The sequence below is a fragment of the Nyctereutes procyonoides genome, unplaced genomic scaffold (assembly GCF_905146905.1).
Source record: "Nyctereutes procyonoides isolate TBG_1078 unplaced genomic scaffold, NYPRO_anot_genome, whole genome shotgun sequence".
In the NCBI taxonomy this organism is placed as follows: domain Eukaryota; kingdom Metazoa; phylum Chordata; class Mammalia; order Carnivora; family Canidae; genus Nyctereutes; species Nyctereutes procyonoides.
In genome coordinates, this window is record NW_026575052.1 from 8,269,399 (window position 1) to 8,289,136 (window position 19,738).

Sequence of the window (19,738 nt, forward strand, 5' to 3'; positions counted from 1 at the left end):
GGGCTACACCATGGTAGGGAAAGAGTCTGCTCAGTTCTGGGTTCCCCCAAGTCAGGGACGGTGATGTGCTGGAGCTTTCCCAGAGGGAGAGACTGAGATGGAGTCAGGCCTGAGAAGTGGAGCCCGTGGGGGAGTGAACAGAGCCTGTCTGGTCTGGGAGTCAAAGCAGGAGACGGGGTGCCAGGCCTTCGTCTCTGATAGCTGTGTGACTGCAGGCCAGTTTCTTGATGTCTCTGAGCCTGAGTTTCTCATCTCATCTCATCACAGGTTCTGGCAGGACTGGCACAGACATGGGGTTTGGTGTAAGTTCTGGCTTTTCCAGAACTGGAAAATTGTGTGAATTGGGACAAGCCACTTGTCCTTCCTGGGCCTCAGTCCCCTCATCTCTGCAACGGGAGGAATATCTACTTCATAGGGATGATGAAGGCTGAATGGGAGGCTGGATATAAGGGCCCCACTGAGTGCCTAGCATACGGTCAGCACTCAGTAAACATTTGTTGGTTATTATCAAATGTAAGAGTGTTTGGATCTGAAAGTATTAGATGCAGAAAGGAATTATCACCTATTGTCAGTGTATAGAGGTCCAGAGAGAAAGAACAGAAATTGTGTCTAATTTGGCTCATGTTAGAGGAAACAGATTACACTCAACCCAAGCCAGGACTGCATAGAGACCCATGGAGTAGACTCATGGAGTAGTGAGCCCCCCGTCCCTAGTGGTGTACAGGCCCCAAGCCAGAAGAGCCCATGGTGGGGATGGACACTGGAAGGGGACCCGTATGAGTCTGAGAAACGAGGAAGCGCCCCAGGCCCCAGGATGGGCTCACCTGTGCCCAAGCGACGGAACTGGAATCCCTGGGGGGAGGTGATGTAGGAGGCCACGGAGCCGCTGGAAATGACTGTGTGCAGCACCTCCTGAATCTGAGCCCCGTCCGCGTTCCCCTCAGAGCCCACATCCAGCTCCACAAAGACCCAGCCGTCCAGCTCCCTAGGATGGGGATGGGGCAGGGGAGCAGGGTGAGGTAGATGCCTGCAGCCTCGGCTCCTCCCTCCGTCCCCAGCCTGAAGCTCAGGCCTGATCTCCTCCTTCCCTGTTCCTGGAAAGCCTGGACCCGAGCGGGGCTGTTTAAAGTCTAATTGTCTTCCCAAATTCCTGAACTTCCACTCCATGTGTCCCTCTCTTACTTCCCCTCCTTGTCACCTCCCTCCACAGCACCCCCACCCCTGTCCCTCACCGGCCCCCAGGGGACCCTTCTCACTTGATGAACACCACACTGACAACCTGGTCTCCGGGAATCTTCAAGTACTCCGACTCGAGCTGGAGAGTGACACAGCCCCGTCAGCCTCCAGATACCTTCACCTCACCCCAGTCCCGGCCCCCATGCTCGGGGATCCCGAGTCCCTTCACCTTACCGTGTCTACCACAGCCTCGGACACCTCCCGGAACTCCTCGGAGCCTGCATCCTCCAGCTGAGGACTGTAGTGGATGGAGCGAGTGAAGTTTACCAGGGCCCGGAAATAAACTGCAGAGAAGAGTGGGGTGTCACCGTGAGGGGTCCAGCCTGGTATGCGGTGGCTTCAGGCAGCTGGGCCAGTGGGTGGACATTCAGGGATGGTCTCTAGCGGCCTCTTGCCCAGGTTGACACCTGTGTGTCCACAGCCATGCCCAGCACTGCCTGTATGAGCACTTGTCGCGGCGGCCCTGGCAGACCTGCCCAGGATCAGAGCTGAGGCACCCCACCCTTGAGTGAGGACCTTCAACCAACAGGGAAGTACCCTGAACCAGAAACTAAGTGATGATGCAGAAGAGATCCCCAGTGGCACGGAGGAAGCTGGACAAGAAGAGCTGGCTTCCAGAAGAGGCTGGCCTGCAATAGGGATCTTCCACAAATGACCGAGCCATGCCTCCCTCCTCTTCCCGGGCTGGTTCCAGTCAATCCCTCAAGGCTCGGCTCAGGCATCATCTCCTCCGAGCAGAACACTTGAACTTCCCTCCTTCCTCAACCCTGCCTGGGCTAGAGACCCCTCCTCTGGATCCTCCAGCCCTAGGCTTCTTCCCTCATCAGAGCACCTCCCACCCTGCACTGCATAGATCCCGCCTGGTTATACAGATTCTGGTGAAAACCATGGGTTCTGAGGTCAGCCACACCACAGGCACTGACCTCACCTCTCTGAGCTTCGGTTTTCTTCTCAGTCAAATGAGGATATCAATTACATTTACCACACTGGGCAGCTACACGGAACAAATGACACCACGCCTGCATGCACCATCTCCCCGTGCACTTAGAGATGCGGCACCTGGCACAGAGCAAGTGCTAGAGAATCAGACGCTGGTGTCACCTTTCTCTTCTGCAAGACTGTAAACCTGATGAGAGCAACTCTGGTCCTCATTCACCCTACATCCCAGAGGTAGTGCAGTGCTTGGCCAGGTTGGTGTCTAATAAGTGACGGCTGAATGAATTCATACCAGATTGGTGTGAGCGTATACATATAACTGATTCTATATAAGATGTTTTATACACATTAAATCTCATAAGGTTCATGAGTCCATATAGCAGTTATAAACTCAAGTCAATATGAGCTGCAAACGAGTCATACACATACACATGCACGCACAAGCGCACACATACAGGGCTTAGAACCTGGGCTAAGAACCTGGGCCTGGCATGGAGTAGATGCTGAATCAACGTGTATCCTATGCTTACGGAATATATAGACTAGTATGTACGTGTGCATGTCCATCCACATAGACACACACACAGTTTCTTGAGCACCTATTATATGCAAGATTTTTTATGCATTAAATCTTATTCAGGGCACCTGGGTGGCTCAGTGGTTGAGCGTCTGCCTTTGGCTCAGGTGGTGATTCTGGGGTCCTGGAATCGAGTCCCACATCAGGCTCCCCTCCAGGGAGACTGCTTCTCCCTCTGCTTGTTTCTCTGCCTCTCTCTGTGTGTCTCTCATGAATAAATAAATAAAATCTTGAAAAAATCTTACAATATTCATGAATTTAGGTGTAAATTATCAACGCCAAGTTAATGAGTTACAAATGTCTAAATATGTGTAAGTGCTTAGAACAGGGCCTGGCACATAGTAGGTGCCGTATAACATGAGCTTTCACTATATGAGAAGCAGTGTAGCTTAGCGGTTAAAAGCTTAGCTACTAGAGTAAAGTCCCTACTTCTAGCCCTGTGACCTCATGCAAGGTACTCAACCTCCCTGAGCCTCGGTGTCAAATGGGGATAATAGCAGTGCCCACCCCAGAGGGTTCTCTTAAGGACTGAATAAGTTAAGAAATGTAAAGTACTTATAACAGGGCCAAGTGCGTACTAGGGGCAGCCTGGGTTAGCTTTAGTGATCGTCTCTGGTCTTTACAACAAACCCGAGGGACAGATTTGGTTTTATTACCTCTCATCTGAGAGAGGCATTTATTATAACAAATCTTTAACAAGTCTATGTTTTTTTTTTTGTATGTTTTTTGAATGAATATTTCATTCATTCATTCATTCATGAGAGACACAGAGAGAGAGGCAGAGACACAGGCGGAGTGAGGAGCAGGCTCCACGCAGGGAGCCCAACACTGGACTTGATCCCGGGTCTCCAAGATCACGCCCTGGGCCAAAGGTGCCACTAAACCGCTGAGCCACCCGGGCTGCCCTAACAAGTCTATGTTGAGGGCCTACTACATTCTAGGTGGTGTTCTCAGGGCAGAGAATATGGCAATGAACTCTGCAAAAGGCCATTCCTGTCCCCACAGAGATCACTTTCTAGTGGGGAGCAAGGAAATAAATGAACGAGGAATACATGGACCAGGGGGAGAGAGCCAGGGCTGCGGGAGAGGCCTGCTGGGGTAGGGGTAGGTTGCTCTTCCCCAGGGTGGCCAGGGAAGGACTCTCCTCAAATGGGATCCTCAAAGGAAGAGAGTGAGCCATGGAGAAGCATCTGGAAAAAGAGCATCTTCTGGACAGAGGGAATAGCAGCTGCAAAGTCCCTGAGGCAGAAGCGGGCTCAGAGAGGTGACCAATGACAGGGTGAGGCTGGTAAAGCAGGGAGCGGTACCAACTGGGCCGGACTACAAGGCCAGTCCTCCTTCCACTTCATTCTGGCAGGCCTGCAGGTGCACACGCCCCCGAGCAAGGACCCTCTCCCTCTGTGGCTTGGGCTAAGCAAGCCCTAGGGTGTCAGGATGGGGCAGGAGTGGACTCCTACGTTGAGAGAGGGTGCTTGTGATGGCAGCGCTGCCTGGGCTGGAACACAGGGACAGTGCTGGGCTGGGCTCCTGGGTGCCGGGTGGGTGGGGCTCTGTGGGCTGGAGCGTGGAGACCGTGAGCTCGGCCACAGAGGCCCCTTGTGAGCAGGCACAGAGGCCCATTGAGAGTCCCCCACCCCAGCCCCTGGCCTCAGCCCCGTGGCCCAGCGCGGGCGAGGAGGCCGGGCCTCTGCCCAGGAATGTGCCCGCTCCTGGGGGAGGGGGCTGGGGCTCCACAAAGCCCCTTTCTCCTAGGCCCTGGGAAGGGCTCGGACCCTGCAGCCTGACCCCACCCCGGCCTTCTCCCAGACCCAGGGTAGGTTAGGGCAAGCACCCTCCCTCTTCTACCCTGAACTGTCTCCCTGTGGCCAGTGTCTGAGGCTTAGGGCAGAAGGTAAAGCCCTATCTATTCCAAGAACCAGCCTCTGGGGCGGAGGGTACTGCAAGTGAGTGAAGCTCCCCGGGGTGGGTGTGCTCTCTGGGTGTCTACCCTGGCAAGTCCTCTCCCTGCTGGCCCTCATCTTGACCCCATCCAGACAGCTCACTTGAAGCCAGAGGCTGGAGGGACAGGAGGCCGGAGCTGTCTGCGCCCAGGTGGGTGTGGGAAACACACACCTGACTCTGCCCCCCCCCCGCCCTGGAGCAGAGCGGACCATCCCACCAACTCCCTGCTCAACAGAACTCCTCCACCCCACACCCATGCCCCCCCGAGCCCCAGCCCCAGGAGCCCCTGGGATCCTTGGGTGGGCCCAGCATCAGCCAGTCCTGAGGTGGGTACAAGTCACCTGCAGCCTCTAGGGCCTTGTTCCCTGAGGGATTGTTGCACTCATCCCTTAAGTGGGGGGGACACCCAGGGTCCTGGCCCACTGTGTGTAGACTTGGATACCCAGATGGAGCCTGGCTGTGTCCTGGGCAGGGGCCGGCAGGGCCCCCAGACTCAAAAAGAAAGTGCCACGGAGCCTTGCGTATGGCAAAGTAGAGGCTGGGGAGAAAGGGGAGAGGGAGAAAGGACAGGCAGGGAGAGCGGGGAGAGGGAACTGGGAGGGAGACAGAAGGAGCCCCCCACCTAGGCCGCTTGGCCTCACTTAATGGGAGGAGACTCCTCACCAGCCACAGGACGGTAGCCCCGGGCCTGCAGGGTAGAGCCACAGAGAGAGTGGCCAGGAGGAACAGCAAGGCACGTAGAGGGTCCCCCAAGCAAGAGACACAGAGATTAGACAAAGGAGAGAGACCTGGACCAAGGCAGGGGGGGAGGAGGAGGGGAGCACGAGAGACCAGACAGCTATCAGAGCAGGCCAGGCAAGAGATGCAAAGAAATTGGGCGAAAGGAGGTGGGCAGGGGTCCCAGAGATGGAGAGTCAGACCCAGGGGCTGTCCATCAGGTTGGGGTATCTGCACACAAAAGGCAGGGTAGTGGGACTGGGCTGGGGTGGAGGCTGTAGGAGCCACAGCCCTGCCGAGGGGAGGGTGGCACCGTCTCAGCGCCTGGACTCCAGGGTGTGGGCCGCATCTCCGTCAGGATGGCCCTTGCTGGCCAGCACAGAGAGGGCACAGCTATGGGGCAAAACTGAAGTGGGCACACCAACACTCCGGGTGCCTCCAGGCCTCAGCCTCGGCCCAGCTGCCTGGACCTGCCCCAAGGGTGGCAGGTCGGTGCCAGGGCCGGGCCTGGAAGGTCTGAGACTCCGTGTCTTCCCACGGATAGGCTCCACTCACAAGCACAGGCCTCTGCCCTGCCAGCAGGCCCTGCCCAGCTGCTGCTCCCCATTCCCCGCCCTCCCCTCCTCTGCCCCTCCTGCCCTCACAGCTGCATCTCACGGGGGAGGTGGGCTGGCAAAGACTCCTCAGAGAGGGCCGGCTGCCACGGTGGACAGCCTCAGAGGAAAGGCCATAGACATTTCCAAATGGACAGTATGGACTGGACCAGGGCCTCAGCAGGAGGCAGCTCTCCCACCCTCCCCCCTACCCCACCCCTGATCCTGCAGCCCTGGAAGGACCTCTGTGTGGAAAAGCTTCAGGCAGGACCTGAGCCCCAGAGGCTGGGAGGTCACAGTCAGGACCAGGACACCTAGGGGGCAACCCTCCTGTCTGTACTTGCCCGGGCAGGACAGTGCCCTCTGGCAGGTGGATGCCCCTGATGCCATCAAAGGGGGGTGACCCCATCCCTGGGGAGGCACAGGCCCACCACTGTGGGCGGCACTGGACACAGTGCGGATGCCCAGTGGCTCCCCTGAGCTGAGCTCCACCCTTGGCCCAGACCACAGAGTGCTCAGCGCTGGCTTCCAGAGAAGGCATATGGAGCTGCTGGGCTTTGTCACCGGTAGTCTACTCTCTACTGGGGTGGGAAGAAGCGGGGACTCTGAGTCCCAGCACTGGCCTGGCTGCTGCTCCAATGTGCACAGAGTGCTGGCAGGGCAAGCAGCTGATGGAGGCCTGATTCTTTTCTCTCCACCAAGCACAGCTCTCTTCCCCAACCCAGGAACCCTTGGCTTCCCAGCAGGTGACCCAACCTAATGGCGAGGCTACCTCCATCCCTTGCCAGCTCTGTTGGCCTGTGCAAATGTCCTAAGCTGAAGAGCACTTCTACCTGCCCACCCCTGCCTGGGGTCCCCAGCTCTGCATCCCCAAGAAGGGCTCTAGTGAAGGACTTTATATTGAGCTGCCCTGGGAGATGAGAATTTTGCTTTGAATGCTGAGGGTCCAGTACCTATTACAACTGGGCATTTCCGGCCTGCTGCCCTATGCCTTGTTCCTGTGGCAAAGTCACAGAGCCCGGCCATCCCCTACCTTGCGGGGACCTGCCAACCAGGCCACAAGATTGTCACTCAGGGAGCATGAGACCACCTGCATGGCAGGTCTTCAAAGCCCTTGAGGCCCTCAGCCCTGGTGATGGGACCTCTGTGGGGGGAAGACCTCTGGGGCTTCTGCAGGGGTGAGGAGGGGGGCCTGTGCCCTCAGCAACTTACCCATCTGAAAGTCCCCGCTGCCCAGGTCCCCGCTCCCCAGGCCATCTGCAAGCAGAAGAGAGATTTAGGCAGCAATAAGTATTTGTTGAGTATCTACTGGGAGTTGGGTGCTATTCGGGGCACCTGGCACATGGTGGGCAAGGTCATAAAGCAGAGAACTGTCGCCTCCTCCCAAGCCTAAGGAGGCTGTCTTGTAAAAGACAGCTCGGAAGCCTCCATTGGAGAGGGTGTGGGCCAAGGCCACACACTCTGGGGATTTGACCGTCTGCCCTTGCTGGGGCAGGAGGGGCCCGGTCACACTGGCCACCAGGTGAGGCCAGGACGGGGTGCAGTAAGGGGCGGTAACTGTCCCCTACCGTGCCTTGTCTGCCATCTCCCACATGTCGGTCCTAATCACCTGTGCTATGAGGACACAGCAGTGGCAGAGGAGTGGTCAGCATCCCAGAGTCGCATGGGTTGCAAGCAGAGGATCTTGGAGTCATTGGGACCACGGCCTAGGATGGCCATCTCTTGAGGCATCCCCTGGGGCAAGCTTCCTGGAGCCTCTTTAAGGACCAGTGGGAAGAATCCTATACCCCCTTACCTCTTCCACTCCCTACCACCAGAACCCTCTGCTCACCTCCAGAGGCATCGTCTGCCAGCAAGTCCTCGTCATCAGAGAGGTCTGAGTAGCTCCAGCCAGCCCGGCCCACCGTGACTGTCTCCGCATCCTCGGGCAGAGACAAGCCATCATACGCCCGCAGCCCGTGGGTCACCTGTGGGAGTTCACACAGCCGATGGTCACAATCTCCAGCCCCTTGCCCAAACCAGGACCCCTCCCCTCACTACAAGGGGGACCCAGAGTTCCACCCCAAATCCCTGTAGTGGTTAAGTCATATGTGGTCTGGCTAAGAGAGTCAGGCTGGGGCTGAACCACTATTTTTGACTCCATTTCTCCCAAAGCCCCATTAGCCCCTGGAGGCCTCAGAGACCAACCCTGCAAATTCATGGAGTCTGAATGAATCCTCAAATGAACAGAAAATAAAATTAAAATCACTTTGGTAAGTGATGACAGACTTCTCTTCCTCTGGAGAAGGCAAAGGTTGTCCAAGACATGAGGCAGTATCTACTCACTATCATACGGGGACATGGGCAGGTGCAGGGTGACCTGGGCCAGCAAAGATTGGGGGACACAGGGCAGGAAGGGCAGCCAGGGTCAGCATGGACAGGGTGAGTCCACCAAAGCTGCTGTCTCTAATGACAGCTTCCCACCGGGCCATCTTGGCCACCTCTCTCTGCCTTTGTCTGGCTTCCAAAGCTCCAAGCCACAGGAAATACATTCCAGCCATGTTGGACAACTAGCTCTGGCACTTGTGGCCACACTGACAAGCTCATCTGTGCACACAGCAGAGGGGGTGGAGCCCAGGAGCTGGGCTGGATGGGGGCAGGACAGGCGTGGTGTCAACTCTGCATGACCTCGGGCTGATGCTGAGCCCAGCACAAGTTCCACCCCAGGCTCCCACTCCACAGAGGGCCTGCTGAGACCCTGCGCCCTGCAGGCCAGGGCAGAAGGGCCCCAGTGGCCAGGTCGAGGGATGGGTGGTGAACACCTCCCCCTGCTTCGACAAGATCAAGATGTTTCCAAAGGAGTTTTATCAGATAACCCAGAGGAGAACACCAACCCGGGGGAACCCCGGGGAACTTGAGGGAACCCCAGAGCCCCTAAGCACAGTGCGCATGGATTTGCTGTGGCCCCGTAGTGCACGTCCAGCCCCAGATAACCTGGCCTGCGTGTCTCAGGCCCTGCCCTGGCCTCAGCCCTCTCTGGGGAGCCCAGCCCAGCCAGAAGGAAACGGTCTCGCTTTTGAAAACCAGACCCAGCCCTCCCTGGCTAGACAAGGTGATGGCAGCAGGAAAGAGGCCCAAGGAGGAGAAGAAAAACAAGGAGACGGCCAGTCTCTCTCCCTCCCTACACCGCCCAGCTTCACCCAGTCCACAACCCTGGGAGCCTCTGGCCATTTCTCGTGCCAGTCCCTCCACTGGAATGCCCTTCCTCCCTTTGTTTTTCTGGCTAAATCACCCTCCAAAACTCAACTAAGTGTCACCTCTTCTAACTGCTCAGGAAGAAAAAGGCACAAGTTACCGATATTCACAGCGACACGACTGAGGTCCAATCACACACGATGAGTGAAAGACGCCAGACACAGAAGGCTGCATACTGTGTGACCCCACTGATACGAAACTCTGGGGAGTGGCATGGGACAGTGTAATCGACAGTGACAGAAATGTCACTAGTTGCCTGGGACCAGGGATAGGGTAGGCTGACCCGGCAGGGACACAAGGGTACCTCTTGGAGTGACAGTTCCCTGGGTATATACATGTCATGATTGAACTGTAAACTTAAAATGGGTACATTTTATTGTATGTGATTTGCACCTCAAGAAAGAGGACTAAAAAGAAAATCTTAAATTAAATTAAATTAAATTAAATTAAATTAAATTAAATTAAAAAGAAAGACAATGTTCTCTGGGAGACCTTGTCCTGACCCTAGGCGTTAACAGTGCCCTCTGTGCCCAGGCTGGGTTCTGGGCACTCCTGGGTCCACACTCTAATCACCTGTATCTTCACTAGAGTGGAAGCATCCTAAAGGCAGGGATGGTGATTAAGTCACCTCTACCCTCTCAGCAACCCATGTTCAATAAGTACTTGAATGAATGAATGAGTGAATGGTCAAAAATGCTATCACCCATATAATCTAGCTGCTTCCCGAACTCGATTTGCTTTGCAGGTACCACCTGCCCCTCCATAGTCTACATGCCACCTCCCTTCCTAGGCTGGGAGCTCCGGGGGCAGGGACTGGCTGCCATTTGGTCACCTTTGTGTCTGCAGGGCTACCAAGCCAAGGTCTGCATTGCCCGCAACTTACCCCCTGCTGTGGCCTAATGCCCCTTCCCCTCCCATCCATGGGCAAACCCCCCTTCCTGTTCCTTTTCCTTCCCCACCCTCTCTCTGCACAAAGGCAAAGGCCCACCCCACTCCTAAGTGGCCAGTGGACTTCTGGGCCATGCCCACAGGGTCTGTACAGGTGAGAACTTTAGGCTCCCCAGGAACTGATGAGAAATTCGGATTCCTGGGTCCCTTCACATCCAGGTGGAAGGGATGCAGTGGCATGTGCTCAGAGAACTCTGACACTTGCTAGCTAAAAACCACAAGATCAATCCCTAAGAGGGGTTCTACTCCCTTCCCTGCTGCAGGTAGAGGGCAATGTTTCCACTGGGTGGGAGGGAGTTCCAGAGCAGGCCCTGAGTGACCTAAGGAAAGTGCGAGGCTAAGACTGGCAGAGGGGCACAACATAGGGGCTGATGGGGTTAGAGGGGCAGGCTTGCATCCTCCCAACCTGCGGAGGGCTCTCCTCTGTGTCACTGCCACTCCCTCCTCCTCCCCGTGCAAGCCAGGCCATGGGGCATTGAGATTCCCAGCACCCCCTAGACACGGATGTCTGGAAAGGAAAACTCTGGTGGTGAGTAAGGTCCAGAGAGCTTCTCCCAGGCCTGGAGCTGGTGGGGGGAGGTGGTGGTGTCGGGACTGGACAGGAAATAGCAAAGTGAGACTCAACTTGGAAAAAATGTCAGGAACACACATCTGCAGTGAGAAGGGTGGGAGAATCCAGAGCACGTCGGCCCGGATAGAAGACCTCCCACCCCAGGGGCTCCAAGGAATGGGCCCTTCCATATGCCAGCCTGCCCTTGCTTACAGCCCCCTCCCCACGGCCAAAGGCCCTGGAGTCAGATCAGGGCCTGTAGCGAGGGCCAACCCTGCAAGGGCAGAGACTTCGTTTGTGAAAAGCTGAAGATCAAAAGGTTCTAGCAGCTGTATTTCACATCTGGGAGGGGAGATGGAGCCAGCCCGGAAAGAGGCTCCCAGAAAGAGCCCAAAGGAGCCTGAGACTTGACCATAGAAGGGAACTCTGATTCAGATCTGGAAAGTCCGGTATCTACTTGGGAATAGAAAGAACTAACATTTATTGAGCACTTGGCTATATACGCCAGGCACCCCTTTAAGGATTTTTATGAATGCTAACCCAGGTTACAGGCAGGGATGGGGACATGGAGCAGGCAGGTCATCTGCCTGAAGATCTAGCAGGTGGCAGAGCTGGGATTTGACCTCTCTGGTCATTCGGTTCTAATGTCTAAGCTTTTGCCACTGAGTCGGAACCGGCTGAGGTCACTGAGAGTCACTCCGCAAAACCATTTAACCGCATTGCTGTTTCACAGTCTACAGAGCATTTCCTCAATCTTGGTGTCATTGGACCTTGACAATGACCCGCTGAGGTGGCTGAGCAGGTGTGAAAGGCCCCCTTTCACAGAGAAGGGACTAGCACCTCGCTTTCCCCATGTAACTTGCCCAAGGATCACAGGTGAGTGGCAGCGGAGCCAGGACAGACCCAGGACCTCCGGGTTCTGCGCCTGCTGACCAGGAAAGAGGCAGGGCTGAGGCCGAGCCTCCAGGCTGGCCTTGAGGCCTAAGCAGGGGGGCAGGGCCAGAACGTCCAGGGCTGGCTGGTTCCCATCCCCAATCCAAGTAGCTCCCAGGATGGCCCTTGGATGCCTGAGCTGCTAGTGGCCTGAGCCCGTGCAATGTGCGCCTAACGTCCCAAGGAGGGCCACTGGTGGCTCCAAGGTCAAAGGCAGAAATAGAACCCAGGTTTCCTGCCCTCCAGCCATCTCCGGCAATGAGAAAGCCTGGCTTCCTCCCAGAGGAACGCAGTACTCAGGCAGGCGTTGGAGCCGGATGGCGGGGCCAAAGAGGAAGGGTCCAGAAGGCAGACCCGGGCCAGAAAGGAAGGAGCCAAGCAGAGAGGGGGATTTTCCAGACCTGGCAGGTTCCTGATGGGGGAAGTGGAAGCAGCTGACTCATACAAGGCAAGGCCAAAGGACTGTTTTTTCAAGCACTGGGAACAATTGCTTGGGGCAGGGGTGTGGGCAGAGTGGCCCCTCAATGGGGGGTGGGGGGGTGTGGGAGGAGGGGACCCAGACAGGCGGGATACCAGACAGACAGGGAACTTCTGGGAGACAGCTCCTTGAGGCTGGGTTGTATCGCCACTGGAGACAGGAACAGAAGGTAGAGAAAGTTTGGGGTGCAGGGGGAGGTGCAGCTATGGATATAGGATATCAGGTCTGGGGTTTTTGAAGGATTTCTTAAGTGAGGATCGTGGGTCTTGCACAGGGCATGTGTGCAGGTAAGAGTTTCCTGTGCTGCTAAAATCAAAGCTGTAGGAAAGTGGCAGGAGGGTGAGGACAACACAGATGGGCCGATGCCACGGAGGGCTTTCTCCGGGCCGTGTCCTCCTTGTCCTCAGCACTGTGTGGACCACCTCGATTAATCCTCGTAGCAACTGGGGGGCAGGTGAGGTGGGGGTGCCACTGCAGGGCTATTAACCCTCGTCTGTAGCAAGGGAAATGCAAAGAGCTCTGAAAACCGAGAGTGTTTTCTTTTTTAAAATGAGTTTATAACAAGCTCATTTGGTGCCAAGTCCTGACCTGAACTGACAGGAAACTATTAACATCCTATTTACTCCACTTAGGGGTGAGGAGTTGTATGTTTTGCTGCAGCAATATCACTGTGCTTCATTAGGGGCGTTGCTCCAGACTCCGAGTGTTCTCATGTGCTCTATTGTAACCTTTCTCCTATCTGGAAACTTCTGGATTCCAAAGCAGTTTCGCGGGTTTCAAGGTGCATTATCATTTCCATTTTGCAGACGAGAAGAGGGAGATCACAGAGATCACCGTGTGAACGAAGTTGAAAGCGTGTAAGGAGCCCAGCTTGATGCCTTATATACTGTAAGTGCTCAGTAAGCGTTAGAATTAGTACCATTCAGGGGACACAGAGTAGAGGTGAGGGGAGGGTACCGACAAGAGGTGATGTGTGGGGGTGAGGGGCATGGGCTCAGGCCCGGGGTCAGCCTCCAGGTCTGAGATGAAGGGAAGGGCCTGGCACTGCTGCCTAAGCTCTGGGCGGGCTGGTGGGGTGACTCCCAGGTCGGGGACAACAAAGTTTGGTGCCAAAGCTCAAGTTAACTGCCTGCTCTGAGGTTGACTCTGGAACCACAGGGGGACTTTGGGCTGCTGCAGAGATGTTATTCACATATGACTCGGGCCACCAGCCCATCGCCCCCTCCTCATGGCCCAGGCCTGGGCTGAGCCCACCACTACCCCCGCAGCTGGGCAGGAAGGTCGGAGCACGGCAGTCCCCAGGGTGGCTGCAGCTGCCCAGGGCAGGGCTCCAGGCATCTGGGCTGGAGTGAGCTCACTCCATCAAAATCCAGAGACTGTGTGGGGGCGGGAGACAAACGAGCCCCTGCCTGCCCACCTGCCTCCTGCCAGCACAGACTTTGCCTCAGTGTCCTTTCCCCCATCTACGGTCCCCAAATCTTCAGAGAAGGACCCAGACCTCAAAAAGTTCCCACTCCCACTCTGTGATGATAGAGGCTCCCAGGTGACCCCATAACACATGCTCCCTGGTTCTGCAACAACCCAGGCCCCCAGATACAGGGTCAAGGTGCCCTGCCCCACCCCCAGACTGCCCAGTGCCCTGTCTATGGGCAGCAGACGGCAAAGGGGAAGGAATCTGTCAGGGCAGCACTTTGTTGTGCAAACTGCCAGGGGCGGGTGAGCCCGACACAAAGGCCAAAGGCCTTTAATCCCCTGGCAGGCTAAGAGGGGCGCCGGGCCGGAAAGGAGGCGGCCACAGCCTCCTCTGGCATGCCTACGCTGCCCGTGCCACTCGGGAGGCCGGCCAGCTTCCCACACTGAAGCTTCCAAGGTGCAGGAGCTTCGCCAGCCCGCTGGCCAGAAAGAAGCATGACCCCCCAAATAAGGAGAATAGTGGAGGCACAGCAAGTGCTCACTGGATGTGGGTGCCAAGATAAGGCTCTCACCAGGCTTACCTCGTGCAAACCCATAACCCCATAAACCAGATACGGGTCCCCGGCCAGCCCCGCTCCCACCATCCCCAGTTTACAGATGAGAAAAGAAGCTCAGAGAAGTGAACTCACCTCCCCGAGGTCACACAGCTAAGGCAGTGGGAATCCAGTTTGAAAGCAGGGCCCCCTCTTCTACACTCTGCTAGCTTGGAGGCACAGCAGCCAGCAAGCCCCTACTTCCCATCCCAAGGCCGGTGACCCGCAAAGTCTGTCCTCCAGCCAGGGCCACGTCAGAGCACTGAGGGAAAGCAGAGGTCTGGGGTCTCTTGTCCCAGCTCTGCCCCAAACTCACCATGTGGCCTTGGACAAGCCCCTTGGCACCCCTCCCATTTAGCAAACTGCAGTGAGACCCCACTCTATGCACTAGGCTTCCACACCAGCCATCTCTGTTGATGTGAAAATACCAGGAGGGCCGAGATTTTCGTCTGTGTTGATCATTGCTGCATCTTCAAGACAGAAAACACATACTAGGTGCTCAATTAAGACCTGTGGTCAGGGATCCCTGGGTGGCGCAGCGGTTTAGTGCCTGCCTTTGGCCCAGGGCACGATCCTGGAGACCCAGGATTGAATCCCACGTCGGGCTCCCTGCATGGAGCCTGCTTCTCCCTCTGCCTGTGTCTCTGCCTCTCTCTCTCTCTCTGTGACTATCATGAATAAATAAATAAAATCTTTAAAAAAAAAAAAAAAAAGACCTGTGGTCACAGACAGAATGCGAGAACGAACAAGCGAACCTGCTCAACAACCCAAAGGCTAATTCCAACCTCAAGGTGGGAATTAGCCTTTCTGACAGAAGAAGAAAATGAAGTTCAGAAAGAGAGAGTGAGGACTTGCTCAAGATCACATAGCAAAAGCTGCATTTCTGAGCCTCAGTTCCCCAGCATTAGAACTGAGGCCGGGGCCTGTGGGTGGCTCATTTGGTCAAGCATCTGCCTTCAGCTCGGGTCATGATCTTGGGGTCCTGGAATGGAGCTCCACATCGAGCTCCCTGCTCAGCAGGGAGTCTGCTTTTCCCTCTCCCTCTCCCTCTTCCCCTGCTCATGTGTTCTCTCTCAACTAAATCAAAAAAAAAAATTTTTTTTAAATTATAAGGAGCACCTGAGTGGTTCAGTGGTTGAGCGTCTGCCTTTGGCTCAGGTCATGACCCCGGGGTCCTGGGATCGAATCCCACATCGGGCTCCCTGCAGTGAGCCTGCTTCTCCCTCTGCCTGTGTCTCTGCCTCTCTCTGTGGTCTCTCATGAATAAATAAATAAAATCTTTAAAAAAATTTTTTTAAATAAAACTGAGGCCATAATACTTTGTCCCAAGTGAAAAGGGACTCTGAATAACATCCTCCTTGAGATGGATAACACTCCCTCCACATCTCAGGTTCCTCAGTGATGAAACAGGTAGAGGTCCCTTGTTTGCCTCCTGCTCAGGGCTATTGGGAGAGGCAAGGGGAATAAGGGGTGATCTGCTTTGGAAAGGGTGACCAGAGAACTGGCTGGCCCTTTACCAGGTGGACCTGACCCTTTACCAGGTGGACCTGACACGGTCTCTGCCTTCAAAGTCCCTATGCACGCAGCTGCGGTTGCACCCGAGCAGGGCTGCCACCACCACCGTCGAGCGAGAGCACTTTATGAGTCTCAGAGATGCGGCCAGTGGGGCAGAGGGCAGACTTTACTGGGACAACCCTGATTCCAGGCCGCCTTGGCCACTACCTCGCTGGGCAGCCTCAGCTTCCTCCCCAGTAAGGAAAGGATAATCAATCCCACCTTCCCTAGAAGGTTCAATTCAAGTTGTTGTGATCTTTACTTCCCATGCACCTACTATGTGCTGGGTCCTGGGGATAAAACGGGGAAGTTAACAGACATAGAGCTCTGTGTTCCTAAGGGAGATGCAGCATGAAATACAGTGCCCAGAGGACTCTACAGAAGAGGGGCGGGGGCTGGGAGGGCCCAGGGGACAGTCCCCTCAGTAACCGAGGCAGGTGGGAGTTTGGGGAAGGTTTCTCCGGGGTAAAGGACAATTCAGCTGGGTCTGAAAGACCGTCTCACCTAAGTAGGGTGGAGAAGGGGCAGAGGGCGTGCACCAGGGAGAAGGAAGGGGCACATGTGCCCAGGCCCAGAGGTGGGAAGAGGACACAGCACCGTCAACAGACCAGCCCCGAATGGCTTTTTCCACCCAAAGACCAGTGTCCCTTGACTATGCTGGTGTCACGGTGCTAGTCACGCACCCAAGTACCCCGGTCCCCCCAGAGTCCCTGCACTCTCCTCCCGCCCCAAAGACACCCCAAGAATGGGCCTCCCCTGGCGGTGGATGAGCTGCCTGCCAGCCTAGAGGGAAGAAGCAGGAAGTCACGGGGAAATGCCCCCGCCCCCACCCATGTGCCAGGTGCGGCCAAGGCGGTGGGGGTGGCCCAGTGGGAACGGCTTCCGGGCTGGGCCGCCCAGCAAGAAGGTCCCCAGGGCTTGAACACTATCTGCCAAGCACGGCTGGTGCCAACAGTGCCTGCGGTGTTCACGTGCCTGCCTCCTGCCTGCAGCCCGGCGTGGTTCTCAGATTCTCTGGCACCCAGGAGGCCCTGCTGCCACGGAGTGCTGGAGTGTCTGTGGGCCTTCCAGGCCCCACCGACCTGTTTGGGCTGGCCCATCCTCTCTGGGGTCACCACCCATAGATTTCATGAATGAAGCCCCCAGCACAGTGCCAGGCCTACAGGAGGACAGGAGGGATCCCGTTCCACAAATTTTGGTTGAAATGAGACACCACTTACAACAATGACCACCTCCTGAACCTACTGGGTTAGGCCTTTCCATTAGTCTTGATTCTTCAAAGGAGGAGAAGAAAAGCCCTTACAAAGGGTGACCAGGTCCTGTGTGACCTACACACATACACCTCTCCAACCTCCTCCCCTCCTGTGCTCTCCCCACTCCCTGTCACATTTATCTCAATAGTTTTCAACTACACCTCTCTCCCACCTCAGGGCCTTTGCACCTGCTGCATCCTCCACCTGGGACACTGCTCCCAGATGTGCCCACTCCTCCTCTTCTTGTTTCTGCTCAAAGGCCACCTTTACAGAGACCCACCCTGGCCATATCCCAGGTCCAGCACCTATTCACTAGCCCTGTCACTTCCCTTGTCCTGCCTCCTAGCGCCTCACCACCTACATTCTACCCACATTTACACATTTATCTGTTTATCATCAGTCACCCCCACTAGAACATCAGTGCCACAAAGGCAAGGGACTCTGTCCATTGTGCTCACTGTCATATTACCTGGCACAGAGTAGCTGCCCAAAGACACTTTTTAAGTTAATGAAGGGGTGGAGTTTATAAGTGAAGACTCGGAGTCTCGGGAAGACCACTTGCCCAGAGTCAAGAGCTGGAAGAGCCAAGACTAGGAGCCCGACCCCTCCCTGGTTCCCAAGCTCTGTACTGCCCGAGCCCTCCTCCTGCCATCTCTGACGCCTGAGCCTTCAGCCAGGGGGCCCATTTCTCCCGTCACTGAGCAGGGACCTGCTCCCAGGGATTGGGTGGGGGTCTCGGAGGTGAGCGGGGCCACAGCCCAAGCTCAAGGGCCTTGCACAAGGCAGCCCGGCCCGAGGCCTCGGTGACCCTACTCCTGCTTGATCCCGTGGGCATCGGCAACAGGAAAAAACAGGCTGGAACGGCAGCTGTTTGCAGCCAAGGAGGCCAGCCCCCTGCCCCCCAGGGCTTTCCTCATCTGCTTCCTGGAGGGGGAGGAAGGGGCCGGCAGGGCCAAGCCCATGCCTGAGGACAGGCCTGGTGGAGGGGGCACAGAGCTGGAAATAAAAGGAAGGGCCCCTTCCTTTTGAAGTGCCCCACCCCCTTTCCTCATGACTAATGTCCAATCCAAGACACAGTAACGCTGGACATGGCGGGAGGGTCCTGCAGACAAACACACCTGGGACAGGCTGGTGACACAAAGGTGAGCTGGTTCCCTAAGTCCTCAGTGTCCCGAACACCATGACGGGAGGAGGGGGCAACGATTCACTGTTTCCCAAACGTGCTTAACTTGGAACCCTTTCTTCATGCTCAGGGGACTAGGGTTCCACGGAGCACACACTGGGGGCACCCACACCGAACCTACCGCCTTCCCTGGTCGAGTGCCCAACGAGCTCTGCTTCAGCGAGGCTTTGGATATGAGATAGGGCCCATCAGCGCCACCACCGCCGCCACCACCACTGCTGCCACGGCCTCGGCCACGGCCACCACCGCTGCTACCACCGCTGGCACCACAGACACCACGGCCACAGGGGTTTTGAAAAGGGAGCTCTGAACACAGAAAGCCCCGAGGCCCCACGCAATGAAGGGCTGGTCGAGGAAAGGCAGGCCAGGTGACACCAGGGGTATCTTTTCTCCTCGGGGAGAAACACTGTCAGAGCCTGAGAAAAGTCAATCAGAAGCCGCCCTGTCCCTCCCTGCCAGCAGCCTGGCCTCTGGGGAGATGAGTCCTGTTGGAGGGGACAGAGGGCATGGCCCAGTGCCTGGTCACGCTGGACCCCGAGGACCATGCAGAAGGTCACAGGGTGCCTGCACCCACAAGAGTGGGTGGGAGCTGAGGTCTCTGCGGGGAAGTTCAGCTGTTGGCACTCCTCTGGCGGCAGAGTAGGCCGGGAGGGACTGAGAAGGGCTTCCAGCTCTCCCCACCGTCGGGGTAAGCCCCTTCCCCGCTCCAGGCTTCGGGCTCCCTCGGTCACATGAGGAAGCAGGCCTAGAACACTGCTTTCCAGGCTGTCCTCGGCGCCTCGGGGACCACTTCAGACAGCACGTGACCGGGTGGGGGGACAGATAGAACTTGGGCCTCCTCCCCCAAATACTTGCTTCAGTGAAAAACAATCCATCTTTTTCCATTTTATATTAGGACCCTCCACATAATACATCCGGTGTGGCCCCTGGTTAGCTGGGTGCAGGCCGCTTTACCCCTCCATGCCTCTCCGTTTCTCATCTGTAAAATGGGCATGATTGTTCCTGTTAAGAGTATCTACCTCATGGAATTGTTGTAAGTATAAGACAAAAATGTAAAATGCTACAAATAGCACCAGCACCCAGTGAATGTCCGATGTCTGCTGTTATTTATCAAAATATTGCAAGATTTGGGCAGCCCCGGTGGCGCAGCGGTTTGGCGCTGCCTGCAGCCCGGGGTGTGATCCTGGAGACCTGGGATCGAGTCCCACGTCGGGCTCCCTGCATGGAGCCTGCTTCTCCCTCTGCCTGTGTCTCTGCCTCTCAGTCTCTCTCTCTCTCTGAATAAAATAAATAAATCTTTTTAAAAAATATTGAAAGATTTAACCAAAATACTATTATTTTGATTGGCATAAGGGTTTCACTGCTCATTAAGAAGTTTGAAAGCTCTCAACTTAAACGATCCCAAAGGTTCCTTCTGCCTTTGACATTTTAGGACACTGAAATCCCAAAACCTTAGGTTTCTAGAATTCTAGGCTATGCCTCCACCGGCAAAGAGGGCGAGGCTCGCAGAGGTAATCATGAAGTGAGATCCAAGCCTTAAGGAGTGGCCTGCAGGGAACTGCCCAGCACAAGGTCGCCGTCATCCCCATCATCATCATC

The 19,738-nt window shown here is 56.0% G+C and overlaps 1 protein-coding gene across 3 annotated transcripts in view; it reads right to left on the bottom strand.

Annotated features, from left to right (window-relative positions):
• Nucleotides 1–19,738, bottom strand: part of HSPG2 (heparan sulfate proteoglycan 2) — a 99,094-nt gene that overhangs the window by 57,305 nt on the left and 22,051 nt on the right. For all 3 annotated transcript variants that reach the window (XM_055331125.1, XM_055331124.1, XM_055331123.1), the window contains exons 2-6: nucleotides 7,832–7,967; nucleotides 7,213–7,257; nucleotides 1,411–1,520; nucleotides 1,257–1,315; nucleotides 825–985 (exon numbers count right to left, since the gene is read on the bottom strand). In XM_055331125.1, the coding sequence (XP_055187100.1) occupies nucleotides 825–985; nucleotides 1,257–1,315; nucleotides 1,411–1,520; nucleotides 7,213–7,257; nucleotides 7,832–7,967 (511 nt within the window). The remainder of the gene's footprint in view (nucleotides 1–824; nucleotides 986–1,256; nucleotides 1,316–1,410; nucleotides 1,521–7,212; nucleotides 7,258–7,831; nucleotides 7,968–19,738) is intronic.